Below are 18,445 nucleotides of genomic sequence, written 5' to 3' on the forward strand. Positions count from 1 at the left end.
AGTGTTTGCACTTTGTGGTTTGGTGTTTGTCCTGCTAACTGACGAACAAGATCTATTACGACACCTTCTGCACTTCTACACTTAATAGCCGAGCATTACTATATGTCCAGCAGTGGTACATTTAGACTTATAGACAGGCGGGTTATAGTAGGAATGAAAAACAAACACTTCCAGTCAGAGCTTTTCTAGAGTAACTTAAAATAATGACTGCACCATAATTGCTACCATTTTCAGCATGGAATCTGTCTCACTAACTTAATGCCATCTCCATTTAAGTCAAAGTGTAAAACCCCCATTGAAGTGTTGCCTTTCAATGTGGCTTTTTTTTTTTTAACATTCACTTCCTTAGGCAAGTTAGTGATTTACCAACCCTCACAATTTAAGAACACTTAATACAGTTTTATTAGGACAGGGTTGTTGTACAAACACACCCACCAGTATTGCCATTTACCATTTCCTCCTCTGTTTCCTTTCCAATCAAGCAGTATTTTCCAACATTCTTTTCAAACGTTCAGTCTGCAGCTGAGTGACTGCTGCACACATCCCATGATGGAGCAGACGTTCAGATACACTAGATGCCTCTTCGTAGCTTATGGAAAGCCACACTAAATGAAGGCAATTACCAGAATGGATCCCACTAAATTATGTGGAAAGAGAAAGCGAATTATGTGACATAATACGACACCTTTTGTGGTAGTACTGCTTCACTGTTTTGTCATTTTCCCCAATGTTAACATTGCAGGCCGAAGATTTCACCTCATGTTTTTCAGTTGAACCCTTAAGTACAGGAATTAGCAACTTTAAAGTGTCCTGCCAACACGCAGCAAACGACCTGCCACTGCAACACGTGTCAATGTTTTAGTAACTTTTGATCTATTCGGGCTAGAAACATTTTGTTTTTCTTACAAATCTTCAAAATCTGCACAAGACGATAGATTATGTGGCAAATCCATCATTTTATGTGGATAATGCTGCAGACTTGTATAACTTCTGATGACATGGCTATCGACGGGCAGATAGTTTACAGTAACACCAAGACCAGGCTTTACCTGGGAAAAAACTAGCCCTCGCTTTCGCATGTAACCCACCTGAGATCAATCACTCCTACATGATGGGTCCCTGCAGCTCTCAGCCTGCGGGTTCTCTCCCACCTGAAGCCTGATGTTGGAAAGTGCTTCTCATAGCTGTTGGAGTCAGAGCGTTGTGCAGCTGGTATTGTGCATGCATCGAGGCTTCTACACATTAATGCTCCCTTCCTAACACAAGCGCGCTCCGGTAGAAGTTCTTTTCTCCACTGCATAACCCTGAGGTGCCATACTGATGTGCTTCTGTCCCGCACTTGCCCCTTCACCTCGGATTCAGCGTGGGCGTGATCACGGCACTCTGGTCTCAATTAAGTGCCCTAAGCACTTTGCAGCCCCCGGGCTGCATGCTATATGCATTGTCTTCTTGTGTACGGGTCCCAGTCTTTTTGTTACAAGTGTAGTATTTCCAGAAAGAAACACTTGGGAGCAGTGAGCCTTGCAGTGGCTCAGAATGTGTGGGGTTAAGTGGTAATATCTCAACAATATAACACAAACACACTTGTAGCTAATGGACTGCGCAGGCTTTTAAAGAGGTCTGTAGGTTAAATAGATGCAGGTTTACATAAGTGATGCCAGGCCGCATAATTCGGGAGATGAAAAGCCACAATATCAGCTGGAGCTCTGCGGATTCGATGCGACGCCCTCGGCTTTACAGGGATGCAGTGCAGAAACCCCTGGGTCTTAGAGAAAGCAGAGGCTTGGGGCGGTTATGCGACCGTACAACGCAGGTAACATGGCTTTGCCACGCATTTTTTAGTGCACGTTTTTCCTGCGAATTTTCGTTTACAACGCATGCCAATACCACACATTGTTTTTAGATTTAAAAACAATGTTTTTGTGGCGGTAAACTTACCTTAAATGCGTGGTATTGGCATGCGTTGTAAATACATATTCGCGGTAAAAATATGCGTGCTAAAAAATGCATTGTAAAGGCACCACGAGGTAAAAACCTCGTTGTAACGGCTGTTTCCCCTTGGGGCGGACATTTAAATACAAAGAGTAATCATACAAATAGTGAGTGCCAGGGACAGAAGCAGCGGGGGCTAAGTCAGGGCAAACGATTGAAGCGACCTGGAGCAGACACAAAGGAGCAACTTTGAGTGGATGGCCCAGTGTTCATTGGCTGTTGACTACCAAGAGATGCTTCTGCTGTAGTTCAGTGTCGGCACTCCTGGTTTACAAACGGATGCATTGTCATTCATAAACCTAAGCTACATATTGCGCTTGATGAGATGGTGAGAACCAGGATCCGGGGCCTCACAATCAAATTGTTAATCTCTGCCTCAAGGTCATAATCAGGTAAACTTTCATGCAAATATCTGAGAAAAAGACGCAACTACACATATGCTTGGGTATGTATGTATAATGTGTGTGTGTGTGTGTGTAATAAAAAAAAATATATATATACACACATATTAATGTAAAGCACCGTCCACTAGAGGTACATTTATACGCAACTACACATATGCGTGGGTATGTATAATGTGTGTGTGTGTGTATGTATATATATATATATATATATATATATATATATATATATATATATATATATATATATATTGACGCACATCATAGGTCCAGAACCACCAGGATCCCTCTAGGAACACTAGAAATCCTTGGTGAAAATCGCCATCTGGCCAATGAAACACTTGTATCTCTTTTCACTGTAAAAATTGTCTCACCCATTTAGCACAACTCACCAAAAAGTCATTTTATTTCACTTTTGCTGACGGTCATATCATGCACTGTATGTTATCCTTGAATGAAGCAATTTGTATACAAAAATGAATGAATTCTGTTACGATTTGCACAATACAATCCCTTGATCGCACAACTTCGTATTTTGAGCATTTATTTCTCAATCTAGCTGTGTACCAGAGAACACTTGTTGTTTGCATTAATAAGCATTGTCAAAGTAATGTCTTACCCAAAAGAACCACTTTTTTACTTAACTATATATATATGTATATATATATATGTGCAACAAAGATACCAGTATCTCGTACGCTCTCAGGAACCACAAAACAATCCAGTCGTCTTAAATCTTTGGTTTATTCACACCAGTGTGAATAAACCAAAGATTTAAGACGACTGGATTGTTTTGTGGTTCCTGAGAGCGTACGAGATACTGGTATCTTTGTTGGACATAGTTATTTCCGGGTGCTTCACCGGAATGTACTCCCCTTTTCGATGGGTCACAGCGTTGCAGTAGAAGCAGTTTTGTTTTGGACATTTTATATATATATATGTAAAGCACCGTCCACTAGAGGTACATTTATATACATTGATGATGTTATATATCTCTTGCAATGCACTAATGGATCATTAATCACATTTACTCTTGACTAACGAGTCGCCACCCAACTCTTGCAATGCAGTAATGGACCATTAATCAGAATTACTATTTACTCAGTAGCCGCCACCCAACTCTTGCAATGTACTAATGGAACATTAATCAAATTTACTATTGGCTCAATAGTCGCCACCCGACTGCTATTTACACTTATGGTGGAATGTCTAGTATTGCGTTATTTGGACATGACGGTATGTACTAAAGATGCCTTCCTTTTTCATTGTGAGCCTTCGTAAGTTCATTGCGTTGTTCTTCCACCAGTGTTTGATGACAAAGACCAGTCCATACTCTGCTGTCTCTGGGGTGCCTTTAATATCCCTTCACCCCAAATGTAGCCAACGTGGTTAGGGGCACAAAGGAGGCGGTCCTAGACTACCTAGAGTATCAGAATCTGTGATTTTACAACGTGTATCTGGGGTTTGAAGCTCTGGTGGCCTGGCATTCAGCGCGCTGCAAATTCCAGTGCATCAATGGAGTCTCTGGAGCAAATTGATGGGATCAGCCAATGTGCCACCTAATAGGAGCTGACATGTGACGGCTTGGGGGCAAGGGAGTGGGGAAGCGTCTGTCATACATTGTCAGGGAGCTTAGTACCCACATGACTAAAGAGCTGGGAGCCGTGCCCAAAGCTGCACTTGAGGACACTTCAGATTTTGGATGGAAATGCCAAAGTATAAGCCATCTTCCTGACTTCCCCCACACCACTCTCACATTCTTGAGCACCCATTCACAGACTCCACGCCTCAGACAGAGTAAACACACACAAACACATGCCCACCCACCAAGCAAAAGCTGTGAGCATCTTTCATTGTTTGCATGTCCTGAGAGGACCATCGCTTAGAGCTGCCAAAAGTCAACATTTTTTGTGTAGACGTCATGGTTCTGGGATAATTGTAAAAGTTGCAGTTCGTAGGGATGTCGGATGTTCCAGTTCCGAAATAATCACAGGTGATGTGGATCCAGGTTTATTCAGAGGTGGTCAGCCAGGTTGGCTTCACACGCTGCGGTGCTCTGGGATTTGAAATAACCTTGGCCTGCTGCGCTTGCTTTGTGTGGCTGATTGTGAATTCTATGGCGCGGGCTCTCCGGTCTGCGAACTCATCTTATCACCCTAATGAATAGGACAAAGACCGGAATTAAAACGTATGACCCGGACGTTGTTCATCATTTTCTGCAGGACAAACATAAGAAGTGATTTTTTTATGACGTCACACTTAAAACAATGTTTGCAGTGCAGAAGTCTGAATGGTCAGGTAGTTGGCTGAATTCAGCCATGTAATGTCTTGAGCAGAGGCCTTGGACTTGGGGTTCAGCTTGTAATGTGTGATATCTACAATAAAGGACGGCTTAGCTGTGGTTGTTCATCTAATCTTACGGGGAAAGGGAGCAGAGTTAATGTTATGTATGTGTGATGTAGTTACTAAAGATCATAGGGTTCACATCAGTAAAGCCCAGGGCACTACATTCAGATTTTGCATGTATGATCAGCAGACACACCCATGGCAGTAAACTATGGTTGTTAATTTGTGACGCCTATAATGAATTCCAGGGACCTGGGCTAAGGTTGTTCTCTTGAAGTGGCGGCATTATTACGGCTGGGTGTTAAGGTATAGTTGTTACTGTGATATCATAATAAAAAAGTCAGTGAACAGATATATGTTTTTTTTATCGGTAGTGTCCTCTGAATTTGGAGGTTGTTAATTTGAGATGTCATAAGTGAAAGTTAAAGGACTGAGTTAAAATGTTCAATATTTAGCAGTTAGAGTGACAGTGCTGAGCTAAGGGTGTTTGCAAATAAGTTTGGTCTTCGAGTTAAGAGCCCTCTGCTGAGGTGATCTGTGTAAATTTGCTGGCCACGCGTTTAAAAGATGGGTGGGAGGGTTGACTATGTATTTGTAAGACTAGGAATTCACATTAATATAAAACTAAACAAATTCCAAGCGAATCACTGCAGTCCAAGGCGCCTAGCTAAAGATTATTAATTTCTCATGTGATCCATACCAGCCAGGACGTTGATCTGACCAGGTGTTGAATCACACCTTCTCAATTACCCAGGCCTTCTCAATTACCCAGGCCTTGTTTAGAGGCGGGTGCCAATGGGTCATCTGCCAATGATCGGTGGATGCCCCACCTGCCCAACTCCTAGTTCTTCCATCTCATTAAATGCCTAGAGCCTCTGCTGGTTCCTCTGAGGGAGACTCCTTCATTTGGTCCCACCTGCAACATTCCTGCTTCCTATGCCGCTATTGCTAGTATTGAGCAATTTCACTGAAAGCTGTGTCACCGAGTCGGCAGAAGCGCTTTTCATGAAAAGTCCCCCTTAATCAAGCAGGGGTGCAGTGTTTCCAGCAAAGGCGAGGAGGTGTCTGCTGTCCCATCGGTTTGGTAGCCCACCCAGCATTCTTTATATCTATGGGCCACTAAAATGTGGGACTTGTGATTACAAGCTTCCTGACCTAACTTCCCACATAAATGGATGAATGAGGGAAATCTGAATACAAGATTGATCCCATTTTTTTTATTTTTCAGGCTTTAAAAATGAACAAAAATCCCTTCCTTTTCTGTGTGACTATTGTGTGGATATACGTGGGGTTGCTTTCAAAATTGCTGAGCTATACATATTTTTATTTTATTTAGGGCCTTATTCAGTGGTGCCTACCAGGTGGAACTGCCTGTGTGGTGGCCATCCCAAATATTTGGGGGCCAAAGTGCTCTAGTGGACACAGTGGAGGCACTTAAAGTAACACTGCAAAAGCCAGGCTCACCAGCCTCCCAAGCAAGCTGAAATAGCCAACATATTTCAGGGATTGTTGTAAAATCTCCAAGGCTTTTTCATTTTTTTTAAAAATGACAGCCAAGCTACTTTTTACTGCCGTCAGAAAAACAGCGGCTCATTCCCTTGTAAAGGTGGTGGGAAATTTGTGAGGTGAGATGAGGCCCTCTTAACGCCCACCCCTAAACATCCCTTTGATGTTTTTTGCACAAAGCCTGCTTTTTAGCCAGAGGGGAATTTTACCTATATCATCTTGCATTTTGTTTCCTTTCATGGTGGCTGGGTAGAACCATTGATTTTTTGATTATCGTGGAACCTTTTTAGCCCAGGTTCACATTCTCCTTCTTACAATGATCACATGCCATATCATAATTTAGCGTAAAAGGCCATTTATTAGGACAAGGCTGAAAAACATGTAATCAACTATAGCATAACATTAACATTTAAAAAACATCAAAACATCTGTAATCTGTCATTCCCTCTTTCACCAAATTTTCACTCCGGTGCCCCATACCATGCTTCATTCTTTCCCCCTTCCACTCACTGGCCTCTTTCCATTCTCCAGTCTCTCTTTCTCGTCCCTTCCCAAACATCCTCCAGTAAAAACTCTTTGAACTGTTTGAAGATTCCCTCACACCGCCTTCCTTTGCCACTGCTGCCTCCAACCCCGTGGGGTGGATCTGCCCGTATGTGTATCTCTACCCCCCAAAATACTACCTACACCCTTGCAACCTGTCCGGTACCTGTAAACGCTGTTAACATTATCCCCATAAGCCAAATTTTGCAGGGTGTGTGGACCTTTTTATTTCTTTTATCTGACCAGTGGTGCTCAGGAGTCCGGAACAGGCCGAACACACCTCTCCTGATTCCTGTATAGCTAAACTTAAAGCTACCTCTTCCACCAACCTACCTACCCACTCTCTGCCTGGCCGTGCTCCCTACAAGAATTTTCCTGGGGTTAAGATTAGGCTGTGACTTTCTCTTCCCCAGGGGACCTTCATTCACATCTCTCCTTGTGGTATTTTCTTTCCAACTCTTGTTTTTTAGGCTTTCCCCTTATGCATCTTCTGCTTCCCTACCACCCTTTCTATCATCTTCCCTCCACCACATTCACATGTCCTGACATTGGTGACTTTTTATTTCGGCTTCCGCCGAATTCTGCGTGCTCCCAGTTCTAAGCCCTGTCTGCCCGCCTTTTCTGTGCCCGCCTTGTCTGTGATGGTCAATTTACAATGATTTTTTTCTTTTTGTTTGCTTAACTTTACTGAATTGTGTTGTTAAAACAAGATTCTTTTTTTTCCACCTTTTGTGGTGATTTCTATTTTTGTGGTCTGATTTTCCTGAATCATGACATTCTACGCAGAACATGTTTGTTCGGATGCAGGATGAATCACTGAATACACACAGGCGTCTGCATTGTGTAAGAAGGATTAAGTGAAGGTAGTTGAGGCTCGTGCTGGGAAGAGATCAGTGATGCTTACATACTAAGTAGGACGTTGTGTTTGATGCTGTTTGAACACCAAGCTGTAGAAATTACGGCTTTTGAATATACTGCCAGTACTTATTATGCAGCTGAGTCGTACTCTTGTGAAGTCTTACAAGGATAAAAGATGGAGCCTCATTCACAAAATTGGAAATTGTTACCTGTCTAAGAAACATTAGGACAATCCAGATTTTTATTTCCGGAAACAAGGGTTGTGTTTGTGTCTGTTGGGTTTCACTGCTGCGGGGGTTTAAGATAAAAATAGTAAAGATTAAAACAACTGCTAAGCAGGCCATTAGTAGGAAAGTTTAGTTGCGTGTGCACATTCATTTATTCTAGTTAAACTCTTTTTTTTTATTGAAGAACATTATGTAAAATACATCACTGCCAGACATGCAATAATTACTAAGAGGTTTAAACAGAGATGAGAATTATGCAAATCTCTAAATGCATAAATAAAGATTGAATATAGGCAATACACAAGTCAAATACGCTGGGTTTCATTGTTATAAGATAAAGGAAGTAAAGAGAGAAGGAAGGGAGGGAAAGCGAGAAAGAAGAATAGAAGTATTGAGTCGGATTGTGATATAAGAAAAAAAGAAGTAGCAGGAACAAATATAATTATGCATAAATGCAGGCCACGTACATATAACAAAGATAAAAATTGATCGTTATTAGCTGTAATGAGAAGAATTGTTAGTCGAAGCAATATACGTTAAATAGTGCTATCCATATCCTTTTGCGTTCAGTTGATAACTGTACTGAGCTGAGATTATATTTGTCTAGCCTATGATGCTGGCACACTAAATTCCACCAGCATGAAATAGTGATTTTGTCGGTGGACTTCCAGTTGGATGTGACAAGTATTTCCATTGAAGTCAAAAGATCTACAAAAATCCCCAAATTCTGTTGGTAGACCAGACATCATGCATGCTGCCCAGAAACAGAACATCATGTGAAAGCTGTATAGGAACCTGAGTAATAGCATTAATGTTTTCCCAAACCAGAGGCAAAACATTTGAATTTGGCAAGAAAAAAACATACAAACAGGTGTGAATTGCATTGCCAGCAAATGACTTGGTGAATAAGTGTAGCCTTAAACAAACACACAGGAATGTAAATCAATCTATTATAAAAAAAAGTATGTAGTTTGTGTGAAAGTAGTTTGTATTACAGCTGACCACTCATTATACTAAGGAACATAGTACATGGGCGAGTGTAGGAGGTAGATAACTCATTCAGTGACATAAAAGAACCTGAGTGGAATAGCTGTGGGATGAGGAGTATTCATTTGTTCTTCCAAGCTTTCCTTCGTAGAGGCTTCCCTTTTTGTTTACTCCATGTATTATGCCAAATGGGAACATTTAGGAACTTCGTGGAGGAACTGAGAGGAGGAATGGGAAATGGCTTCAATACGGTGGAAGGAAGCCTGTGAAACAGTTACGGGCGAGCAAAATTTAGGAGGATTGGGCCTAAAAAGAATATATTGTCATGGGAAAGGAGACAAAAGTGCACTTTCTAGAGTGAACCATAATTTATGAGGAGTGCAGTATATCGAGACAGATAAAACAATATTTGCTTGATGCCAAAAGCTGTATGATAAGTAATGAAGTTGGGGAAATTAACTCCACCAGAAACGTTGGGAAGTTTTAATTTATGTTAAGAAATTTGAGGTGATTTACCATTCCATAAAAATCTGGAGAAGGGTTTATCAATTGAGCCCAAAATACCCTTAGAGGTCTCAATAGGTAACATTATGAGAAAGAAATTAATAATGGGGTGGAGCATCATTTTAATAGTGTCAAAGCGACCCCACCATGAAAGGTATAAATGATGGAGTTTAGAAAGGTCATCTGTATTTGCTATAAGCGTATCCTTGAGAGTATCACAATACCATATTCCTAAGCATTGAATTCTGGTGCAGTTCCAGGAAAGTCGCAGATCAATAAATGGTTGTTTGAGGCAATAGTTCTTCAATCGCATTACTAAAAATTGATCAATTTTTAATTTGTATTCCAAAGCATCGGAATAAATATTTTTATTAAAAAATGCACTGAGAGAGCACCCTGGATGAGACATAACTAGAAGGATGTCATCTGCATAAGCAGTAAAGGTAATGTGAATTTTAAAACCGAAAATCGTCTGAATGCCTTAATTGGTGGAGGAAAGGTTCCAGAACTAATACAAGAAATAAAGTTGACAAGGGACAACCCTGAATAGCTCCTCTGTTGATAGAGAAATAAGGGGATTGTATACCACGCGAGTAATACAACAAAGAGATATGTTTTAGAAAGTGAGGGCTGATTCCATGCTACTGTAAAGCTTTCATTAAGAATCACCAGTTGAGGCTATCAACGTGCACATCCATGCCCAAACCCGAAATGATCCAATTGCGCACACCTAACCACATGTTTTTCTGTTTTACAGATGCCATGATGTCTCCCACATCCGGTGCCAAACAGAGCCACTGGTGTAGCGTGGCGTACTGGGAGCATCGCACACGGGTGGGCCGTCTCTATGCCGTTCACGAGCAGTGCGTAAGCATCTTCTATGACCTACCTCAAGGCAGCGGCCTGTGCTTGGGACAACTGCAACTGCAGCACCGCAGCGAGGCTGTGTGCCGCACGCGCAGCAAGATTGGTCAGGGAATCCTGCTGAGCCGTGAGCCTGATGGTGTTTGGGCCTACAACCGCAGTGAGCACCCTGTCTTCGTCAACTCCCCGACCATGGATGGCACTGATGGCCGGGGCCTCGTCGTGCGCAAAGTGCCTCCTGGCTATTCTGCCAAAGTGTTTGACTATGAGCAGCCAGGACTCTCACACCGCACTAGTGTGCTGGGATACACAGATGGACCCTATGATCCGAACAGCGTCCGTATCAGTTTTGCCAAGGGCTGGGGGCCTTGTTATTCTCGACAGTTTATCACCTCATGCCCTTGCTGGCTAGAGATCCTTCTCCGCACACACCGATAATCGGTGCGCCACACAGAATATCCCAAATTATCACCTACCTAGATTTAATATAAAGTTTTATATATTATATGAAAATATATATTATACATGTAAATAAGGGGGGCATTTTTACTGTGTCACTATTTATGTACTGTGCAATGTGTGTTTGGACATAAAACAAAACAAAAAATGCACTTTGTCTGAAAAGATACTTTCAAAGGGGGAACGATGCAGCAGAATTGGGCCACAACACCTTGTTTGATCTGAATTGTTTTTTTTTTCAGATGGTATAGAAATACACAGAGAACTATGCCAGCCACACTTTGATAATAAAAGATTCTCTGTATGGGTTATTTTGTAACTATGTGCTTATTTTTTTGTATGTTGCATTGCGAGAACCTTTATACTCCCAGGCTCGTCTAAGGTAACTCACTAGAGCATCTCAGACTCTCTGCCCTGCGGTTGGAATGCTTACAGAGCTATTCGAGATGAGCCACTGTCCTGTTTAATTTACCGTGGCACTGTCTGCTGCCTTGTAGTGTGTTGGTCAAACCATGGTGTTCAGGGCAGAGTTTGATGGAAAGCTTCTCCTTGGAGAATGTTATAGGTTTTAGTCAAAATTATGGTCGAGATTTTTCTGGGTCCTGGTCTGCATGGTGAAGTCTGCTGGAGGCCCTAGTATTCCAGATTGGAAAATGTTGGAAGCTAAGTCTTCATGAAGAGATTTGTTGGGACCACATTCTGTTGGGCAGGGGTTTCTTTCGTGCCCTAGTTTGTGGGAAGGAATGTGTTGGGACAACAGTCTGCTGGGGGAATACGAATGCGGCCCTCCCTCATTTGAAAAGAGGATTTTTGTGAGGACACCTCCTGCTGCAGTTAGTCTGGGTTTACTGGAGTGGGGTTTTTGGGGAAGCTCAAGGCTGCTGTGTAGAGTTTGAGAGCCACCTGTCTGCTGGCAGGAAAGTAGCCAGAAAATGTAAATGCTCACCACTTAAAACTAAACCTCCAATGCCACAGAGAGATCAGCTCAAGTAAGTCTGACCTTTCCTATAAATGTTCCATTTACCCTTACTTCCACCCGCCTATACCTTCCTCTTCCTACCCTTGCATCCACCTCAATTATTGCATGCTCTTTCAGTTTTCCATCTATACACACTTCTTTCATCTTTTCTTCTTCCCATCGATTTCCTGCCCATTTTCTCAATTCATCGTTTTTACTCATTCATGCATGCTGCCACCATTCCATCCTTCCAATTGTCATTGTGTTCATTAATCCATAATTCCCAACCAGTTGGTGCATCCTTAACATGTTTTCTGCCCTCCGGTTGGTCACAGAGAACAAGAACAGAGTCAGTACAGTACGAACAGTGGCTGAACACCAGCAGTAGATGCTTTATGAATGAGGTTTCAGGGATTGATCATTTGCAGAGCTCTATGATAAAATGTATTATTCTCTAATATTAGTATTATTCCACAAGCTCAATTGTTTAAGGGTTGAGCTGTGAGTGGCAATGGTTTCCTTGGTGCGACAAGCATATTGTGTAACTGGTATTACCTCAGGACTGTTGAGTGAATCAAGACGCAGCTGGTGGAAAAGTCAAGCCAAAGACATGGAAACGCTGTGAGCTTGAAGCCATGGTAGGTGGTAGGAACTAGGTGTCATGTAAACGGCAGCTAAAACTGAATACTTGGGGGAGGAGTTGACCGCAGTGGTCTATGATGGCAACACTAACAGCACCCAAGCCCCCTACAGTTCCTAAAATCGAGGCACGTGTTTCAGTGCTATCGTCAAAAACTTCTACCGTTCTGTTTTGGTTGGTAGGCTGTGCATTAGTAATGTGGTTTAATTGGAAAAGTTTAAAGATGAATGTATGAAGCTCAAGTATTTGTGTACATCCAGAAGTGGCAGGGTGCAAACCACTGAAAAATCAAATTTCCATCTGTCAGGTAATATGCGTGTCTGTTTATTTATTTATTTATTTATTTATTTTGAAAGTTTTATATAGCGCGAACAAGATCTTTGCAGATACCAGAGCGCTTTACAAAGAAGGGGTGCGAACAGGAGAGTAAGTAACAGGCCAATTAGGCTTAGCGCAATTGAGGTAATAAGTGGGGTAGGTACATGAGGGAGCATAGTCAAACAGGTAAGTCAATAAGGCTAACAGTACTAATAGGTGGAAGCAAAGACAATCATGTAAATCGATAATACAGGTAATAAAAATAGCAAAGGGATCGAAATAAGTAGCACAGTTCGGTGCATAGTCTTAAAGAGTCAGAGATAATAGTTCAAGTGTATTTAGCCATGAGGATAGCTTTTACTTCTTTCTTAAAAAGTGTGGTGGAGGAGATGAGCCTGATTTCGGGAGGGAGTGAGTTCCAGATCCTGGGTGCCATTCCTGAGAAGGAGCGTTTATACTTTTTTTCCTTCCGGAATCTTCGAGGCTTCAGCAGAAGATTATTTGCGCTTCTAGTGTTTCTGGTGCCGCCAGAAATTGTCAATTTCTGAGTTAGGTAACCGGGTGAGCTCAGGTGTACCGCTTTGTGTGTCATGCAAGCGATTTTCAGATGTATTCTGGCTTCAAGAGGTAGCCAGTTCAGGGATTTCAAGTCAGGGGTAATATGCGAGTTCTTTTTTGACCCAGTGATGAGTCTAGCCGCAGCGTTTAGAGAAGCTCTTAGAGGTGCGGTAGTAGTTAGGGGGAGTCCGCAGAGGGCGATGCTGCCATATTCTATTCGAGGGATGACTAGTGATTGTACTGCAGTTCGGAAGTCTTTGGCTGGGAGGAAGGGTTTAAGTTTCCTCAAGATATTGATTTGGAAGTTCGCTCCCTTAGTTGCCTTGCTGATATGTTGCTGCATGTTGAGGTTGGTGTCAAGTGTTATGCCTAAAGATTTTGCTGAGTCCACGATAGTGGGTTGGACATTGAGTGCGGTTAGGTGTTTAAGCCAAGTTTGCGTGGTAGAGATCTTCGTTGGAGGTGAGATCAGAAGGAACTCTGTTTTCAGAGCATTGAGTTTGAGATGATTATCTGCAAGCCAGGATTAGGTACTTCTGATCGTTGAGTTCAGGAGCAAAATGTCTTTGGGGGATTGTAATTTGAGATAAAGTTGGGTGTCATCGGCGTACATGTGAAAGTGTACATTAGATGCTTGTAGCAAGGTGGTGAGAGGGTCCATGACTAGGTTGAACAGAGTTGGGGATAGTGAGAAACCTTGGGGGACGCCTAGCGATACAGGTATTGGCGAGGACATCAGGTTGTTGCTCTTGAATTTCTGCGACCTGTTGTGTAGAAAGGAAGTGAACCACTTGAGAACAGTACCAGATATACCCATTCTTGTGTTTAATAGTTCGAGTAAGTTCTTATGTTTCACGGTGTCGAATGCTGAAGAGAGATCCAGAAGGATGAGGAGGCAGGTGTCGTTTTGATCTAGGATTTGAAGTGCATCGTCAATTATGTGAGTCATAGCAGATTCTGTACTGTGCCCTACTCGGAAGCCTGATTGATGAGGGATAAGGAGATCAAACTGATCAATGTGTTTAGTCAATTGTATTTGTGTATAGGTGTGACTTGTCCAATTTTGCAGGAGTCAGGTATGGTTCCTTTTTGAAGTGAGCTGTTGATAATTTTAGTCCAGAGTGGGAGAAGCAGAGGGCTAAAGTCTTTTACAGCGTTAGCAGGAAGGGGGTCCGTGAGGTGATTGGATGGTTTCAAGGTGCTGAGCAGTTTGCCAATTTCTTCTTCAGAGTAGGTGCCAAAGGATGACCATGTGGCATTGTTTTTTGGTTCAGTGGGTGCTATGCAATGGGGCTTGGAGTAGAGGCTTGCGTCAATGAGGAGATCACTCTTTATGTTGTCAGTTTTTTGGATAAAGAATGCGGAGAAGTCTTCACAGGAAGGTGCTTCGCGCACAGTGCTGAGTGGTTGGGGTTGTTCCTTGGATTGTGCTCTGAAAAGCTCAAACAGTTTTCTCGGGCGGTTTTTTGCTTGGTCGAGCTGGAGGCTGAAGAAATCTGATTTTGAGCGTTTTATTTTCCTGAAGTAGGCGTTTCTCTTTTTCTTCAGAGTTTTTAGGTGTAGTGCAGAGGGAGCTGATCTCCAGGTGCGTCTAGGGAATCACCAGGAACCGAGGGGCAACCTACTGGAGACTGCTACCCATCCACTGAGTGGGGTAAGAGGCTATGGTTCCACCCAGGAGAAGTCAAAGTTGAAGCCAGAGCAAGAAACTGATACCCAAGTCCCCCAAAGTAGTAGACTTTACGAATTTCTTACAGAAGCATCTGAGGTGCAAGCTACTGTAAAATACAGCTGCCAATGGGCACTTTTAGATGTCTGGTCACCTGGCTACAAATGGACACTGCATCCCACTATGATAATAGATAGTCATGGAGTCATACTGGGAGAGAAAGGGAACAACGAAGTGGAAGACCGTGCTTCCTGGGCCACCGCGTCTGATAGGAGTGTCTCACACTGGACTGACCGAGATGCAATCCACTGCGTGTTCTGTCCCAGAGAGATATTCAAGTGAGTTGAGGCGAATGGGTTTGGGGGTTGGGGGAGGGTAAGGAATCGCACTACAGCAGGAAATACTTGCGTGTCTCCGCTCATACGAAGATAGTGGGAGAGATGTCAGGGGAGATTAAGATTGGGGAGGAGAGTGGCTGGAGATTAAGATTGGGGAGGAGAGTGGCTGGTATGCACATGATCTGCAAGTCCTTGATTAGCCAGGGCTAAATGTTCTTCAGCTGCAGAGAAGGAAAAAACTGGCAGAAACGCCACTACCTCAATTGGTAAATGCCAGCACCAGGACTAGTATCAGCAGATTAGGTAGAAACAGTAATTGGCTGACTACCAAGGGCTGCAGATGCTAAACTGTTGGGAGTCAAATTGGAACTGGTTGGACCCTGCACTGTCTTTCTTCCCTCCTCAGCATTCCTAGATCAGAAAATAAAACCTCACCAAAAGACCCTATGGCGTGAGATACAAACAAAGGTGAGTTTAATTCAAAGACCCGCAATCTTAAAACACCGAAGGAACTGATTCTAATATATGGTTTTTTTTAGCCTCAAAAGAAGGTAAATGGTCAACTTCCCAGGTGCCTTAAAACGTGTACCAGTGCCGACAATAATATTACAAAAAAATGCCTTCGCTGAAGGAGATAAATGTTTTCGCACCAAACAATTGATGCCAACTGGTATTAGAAAGAATGAATGTGGCTCCAGGATCCTCCCTTCTCAAGCGCAAATGTTAGTCTGCATTTGGATAATGGTGAAGATGCTAGGCGGCATTCAGATGATAAGGAAGAGACCTAGTTTCTCCATTCCTTGCTTACAGGCACAGGAAACACTACAGTACACTACACTTGATTCAGTCACTAAGAAAAGAGAGTCTAAAATGTGGCTGTAATGTCTGAGGAAGCAGAGTTAGAATCTCCATTAAGAGTCTTGGAACCAATACACCAGGCGCCTTAAGATCTTTATTAGCTTAAATAATCCACAAACTGCATCGAAGGGAGAGTCCCACAGGCATGGGCGACGGGGATCCAGTGATCTAGAAAAAGGACGCTTGGAACTTTAATAAAAAGAAGAGTGGGTGGACTGCAGGACTGAATCCCCAGATTAACTAAAGCAACCACAAATCTCCTCCTCTTCAGGGGAGAATCAGGTAACATTTGCAAGTGTGTTGTAAAGAACAGCATAAAGGTTTCACATAGCATTGTGACTGAAAGAGAAGAATGATTTCTTAATTGAATCTGTATATTCATTGACATTGTCGACATACTTTGCAGTAATGAGACAAATAGTAAAACAGACTGAAGGTGACATTTCAAAAATAGAAGCTGCAAACGTGGTAAATCAAAGAATAGCATGAACGATAACCATACACATCAAAATCCAGTGTGCATCTGTGGTTGCCCCAATGCTGGTTCAATGATTGTCATCAAGATTTGGGAACGTGAATTTAATCCAGCACAATAGCAGACCACATTTTGAGAATAAAAGCAGGATATTAAAAGCAGTAAGATGGCAGACACCTCTTCTTACTGTATAAGAATTGACAATGCCAAATTGACACCTCCCTCAAAACCATCACAAGAGGGCATATGCAAGTGTCAGAGGGAGAACATTGCTGTCCATTTTTTTATCACAAGTACGAAAACCACATTTGTAAGGATCAGCATAGATTTGCTTTCAAGGCACTATACCTGGTTGAAAGTGCCTAAGTTTAGGCCAGAAGTATACATCCGGGTGCAACGTGCCATTTGTTAACTCGTCTTTATTCTGGGAACAAGTGAATAGGCAGGCTGACTAAGAGAAGCCTGACAAAGATGAGTAAACAGTCCTATTAGATCACACTTTCAGGATCACTCACAGGCTTACCAACAGGAAACTACTCAACAATGGCCAATCGGTTTATACAACAATAAGGAAAGGCAGAAAAGTTGGGAGGGCACTAGAAAAGACGCTACCACAAAAAAACAATGCAATTATTTATCTGGAGGTTTTAGATTGTGATGCATTTTTCCTTCTGGTTAATTCAGGTCAACCACCTCTTACAGCTCTAAAAAGTGGGTTCACAATCTTTCATGGATCGTGGGCTCCCAGGGATTTTCTGCTGTGCTTCAGTTGTTTGAAGGTGCGTTGGATTGAGTTGTGTAAAAACAGTGACACACAAACAGCTTTTCAGACAGATAAGTCTGACGTACCCTAGGCATTATCAGAATGAAATAATGTGCACACTTTGATAAATGCACCAAAACACAGGGCCGCAAGGAAAGAGTATTTACCACTACTTCTACTAGAGAAAAAGTTCTACTTTTCACAGGAATATCACGACGAGAAAGAGGTAAAAATCAATTGAAGCATATACCGCACCTCAGATGATTAAACAAAGGGGTTTGAGAAGAGAAATTTCAGAAGATAGGTTGATGAAGGCATACCACTCGTCATGGTAAGAGGCTGCGTGGCAATGGTACAGGAAAAATACATATTTCAATATACCTATACATCCGAGACAGAAGAATAAAATTCACAGTAAGTCGAAAGCATTGTTTGTACCTTATTCTACTTTTTAAGTCTGGGTTCATGCAAAAACATGCAGATTCTGCTCTCTCACTTTAGATCAGCCCACTTCATCCATTGTTTTATTTAACTGTCGTTCATATTTTGCTTCCATCCACTACAGCAGGGGCAATGGCTTAGCCCACTTTAGACATTCGTTCTCTTGCACTATGAAAGACCACATTTTACCTTACTACTTGTGCACATCTGCCTAAAAGAAGAGCTCTTTAGTGCCAGGCCTATGAACAAATACACTACTTTGCAACTGCTTTTTACTTTACGTTCTTTGGGCTTTTTTAGTCATATTTGTGTGTTTGAGCTATATCTACAGTTTAATGTAATTCAAAGTCACCAGTACATTTTCTCTACACCATGAAGAATCACAATTTCCTGTGATATGCATTAAAACTAAACAGAATTTCTAAAACACCTTAACTGTTCTATTAAAATTATATGCAATGATTTTCATTAAAAAAAATGGTATGTGTTAGGATTCTCACTTAGGTGGCGGGATGTTTCTTTATTTCCTTATTTTTATGGCAGATCATTACAGTAACAAACAAAACCAGCATTGGCATAGCCAATAGGTCTCGCCTTTGGGGGCGTTATAAGTGTTTAGATGGCGCTATTGGCTTTAACGTTTTTATTGTGCGCGCACCACAGTGATGAAAAAACGCCAATGTTAAAAGGTGCCGTAAATTTTTAAGCTGTGTACTGTGCAATGGGGGGAAAGGAAGCAC

The 18,445-nt window shown here is 42.2% G+C and overlaps 1 protein-coding gene across 1 annotated transcript in view; it reads left to right on the forward strand.

The window, feature by feature from the left end:
• Positions 1-10,835, forward strand: part of SMAD6 (SMAD family member 6) — a 131,777-nt gene extending 120,942 nt beyond the window's left edge. The window contains exon 4 of the mRNA XM_086958004.1: positions 10,122-10,835. Within this exon, the coding sequence (XP_086814130.1) occupies positions 10,122-10,666 (545 nt within the window). The 3' untranslated portion in view covers positions 10,667-10,835. The remainder of the gene's footprint in view (positions 1-10,121) is intronic.
• The last annotated feature ends 7,610 nt before the right edge of the window (positions 10,836-18,445 follow it).

Source organism: Lissotriton vulgaris, chromosome 2_1 (assembly GCF_964263255.1).
Source record: "Lissotriton vulgaris chromosome 2_1, aLisVul1.2, whole genome shotgun sequence".
NCBI classification, from domain to species: Eukaryota; Metazoa; Chordata; class Amphibia; order Caudata; family Salamandridae; genus Lissotriton; species Lissotriton vulgaris.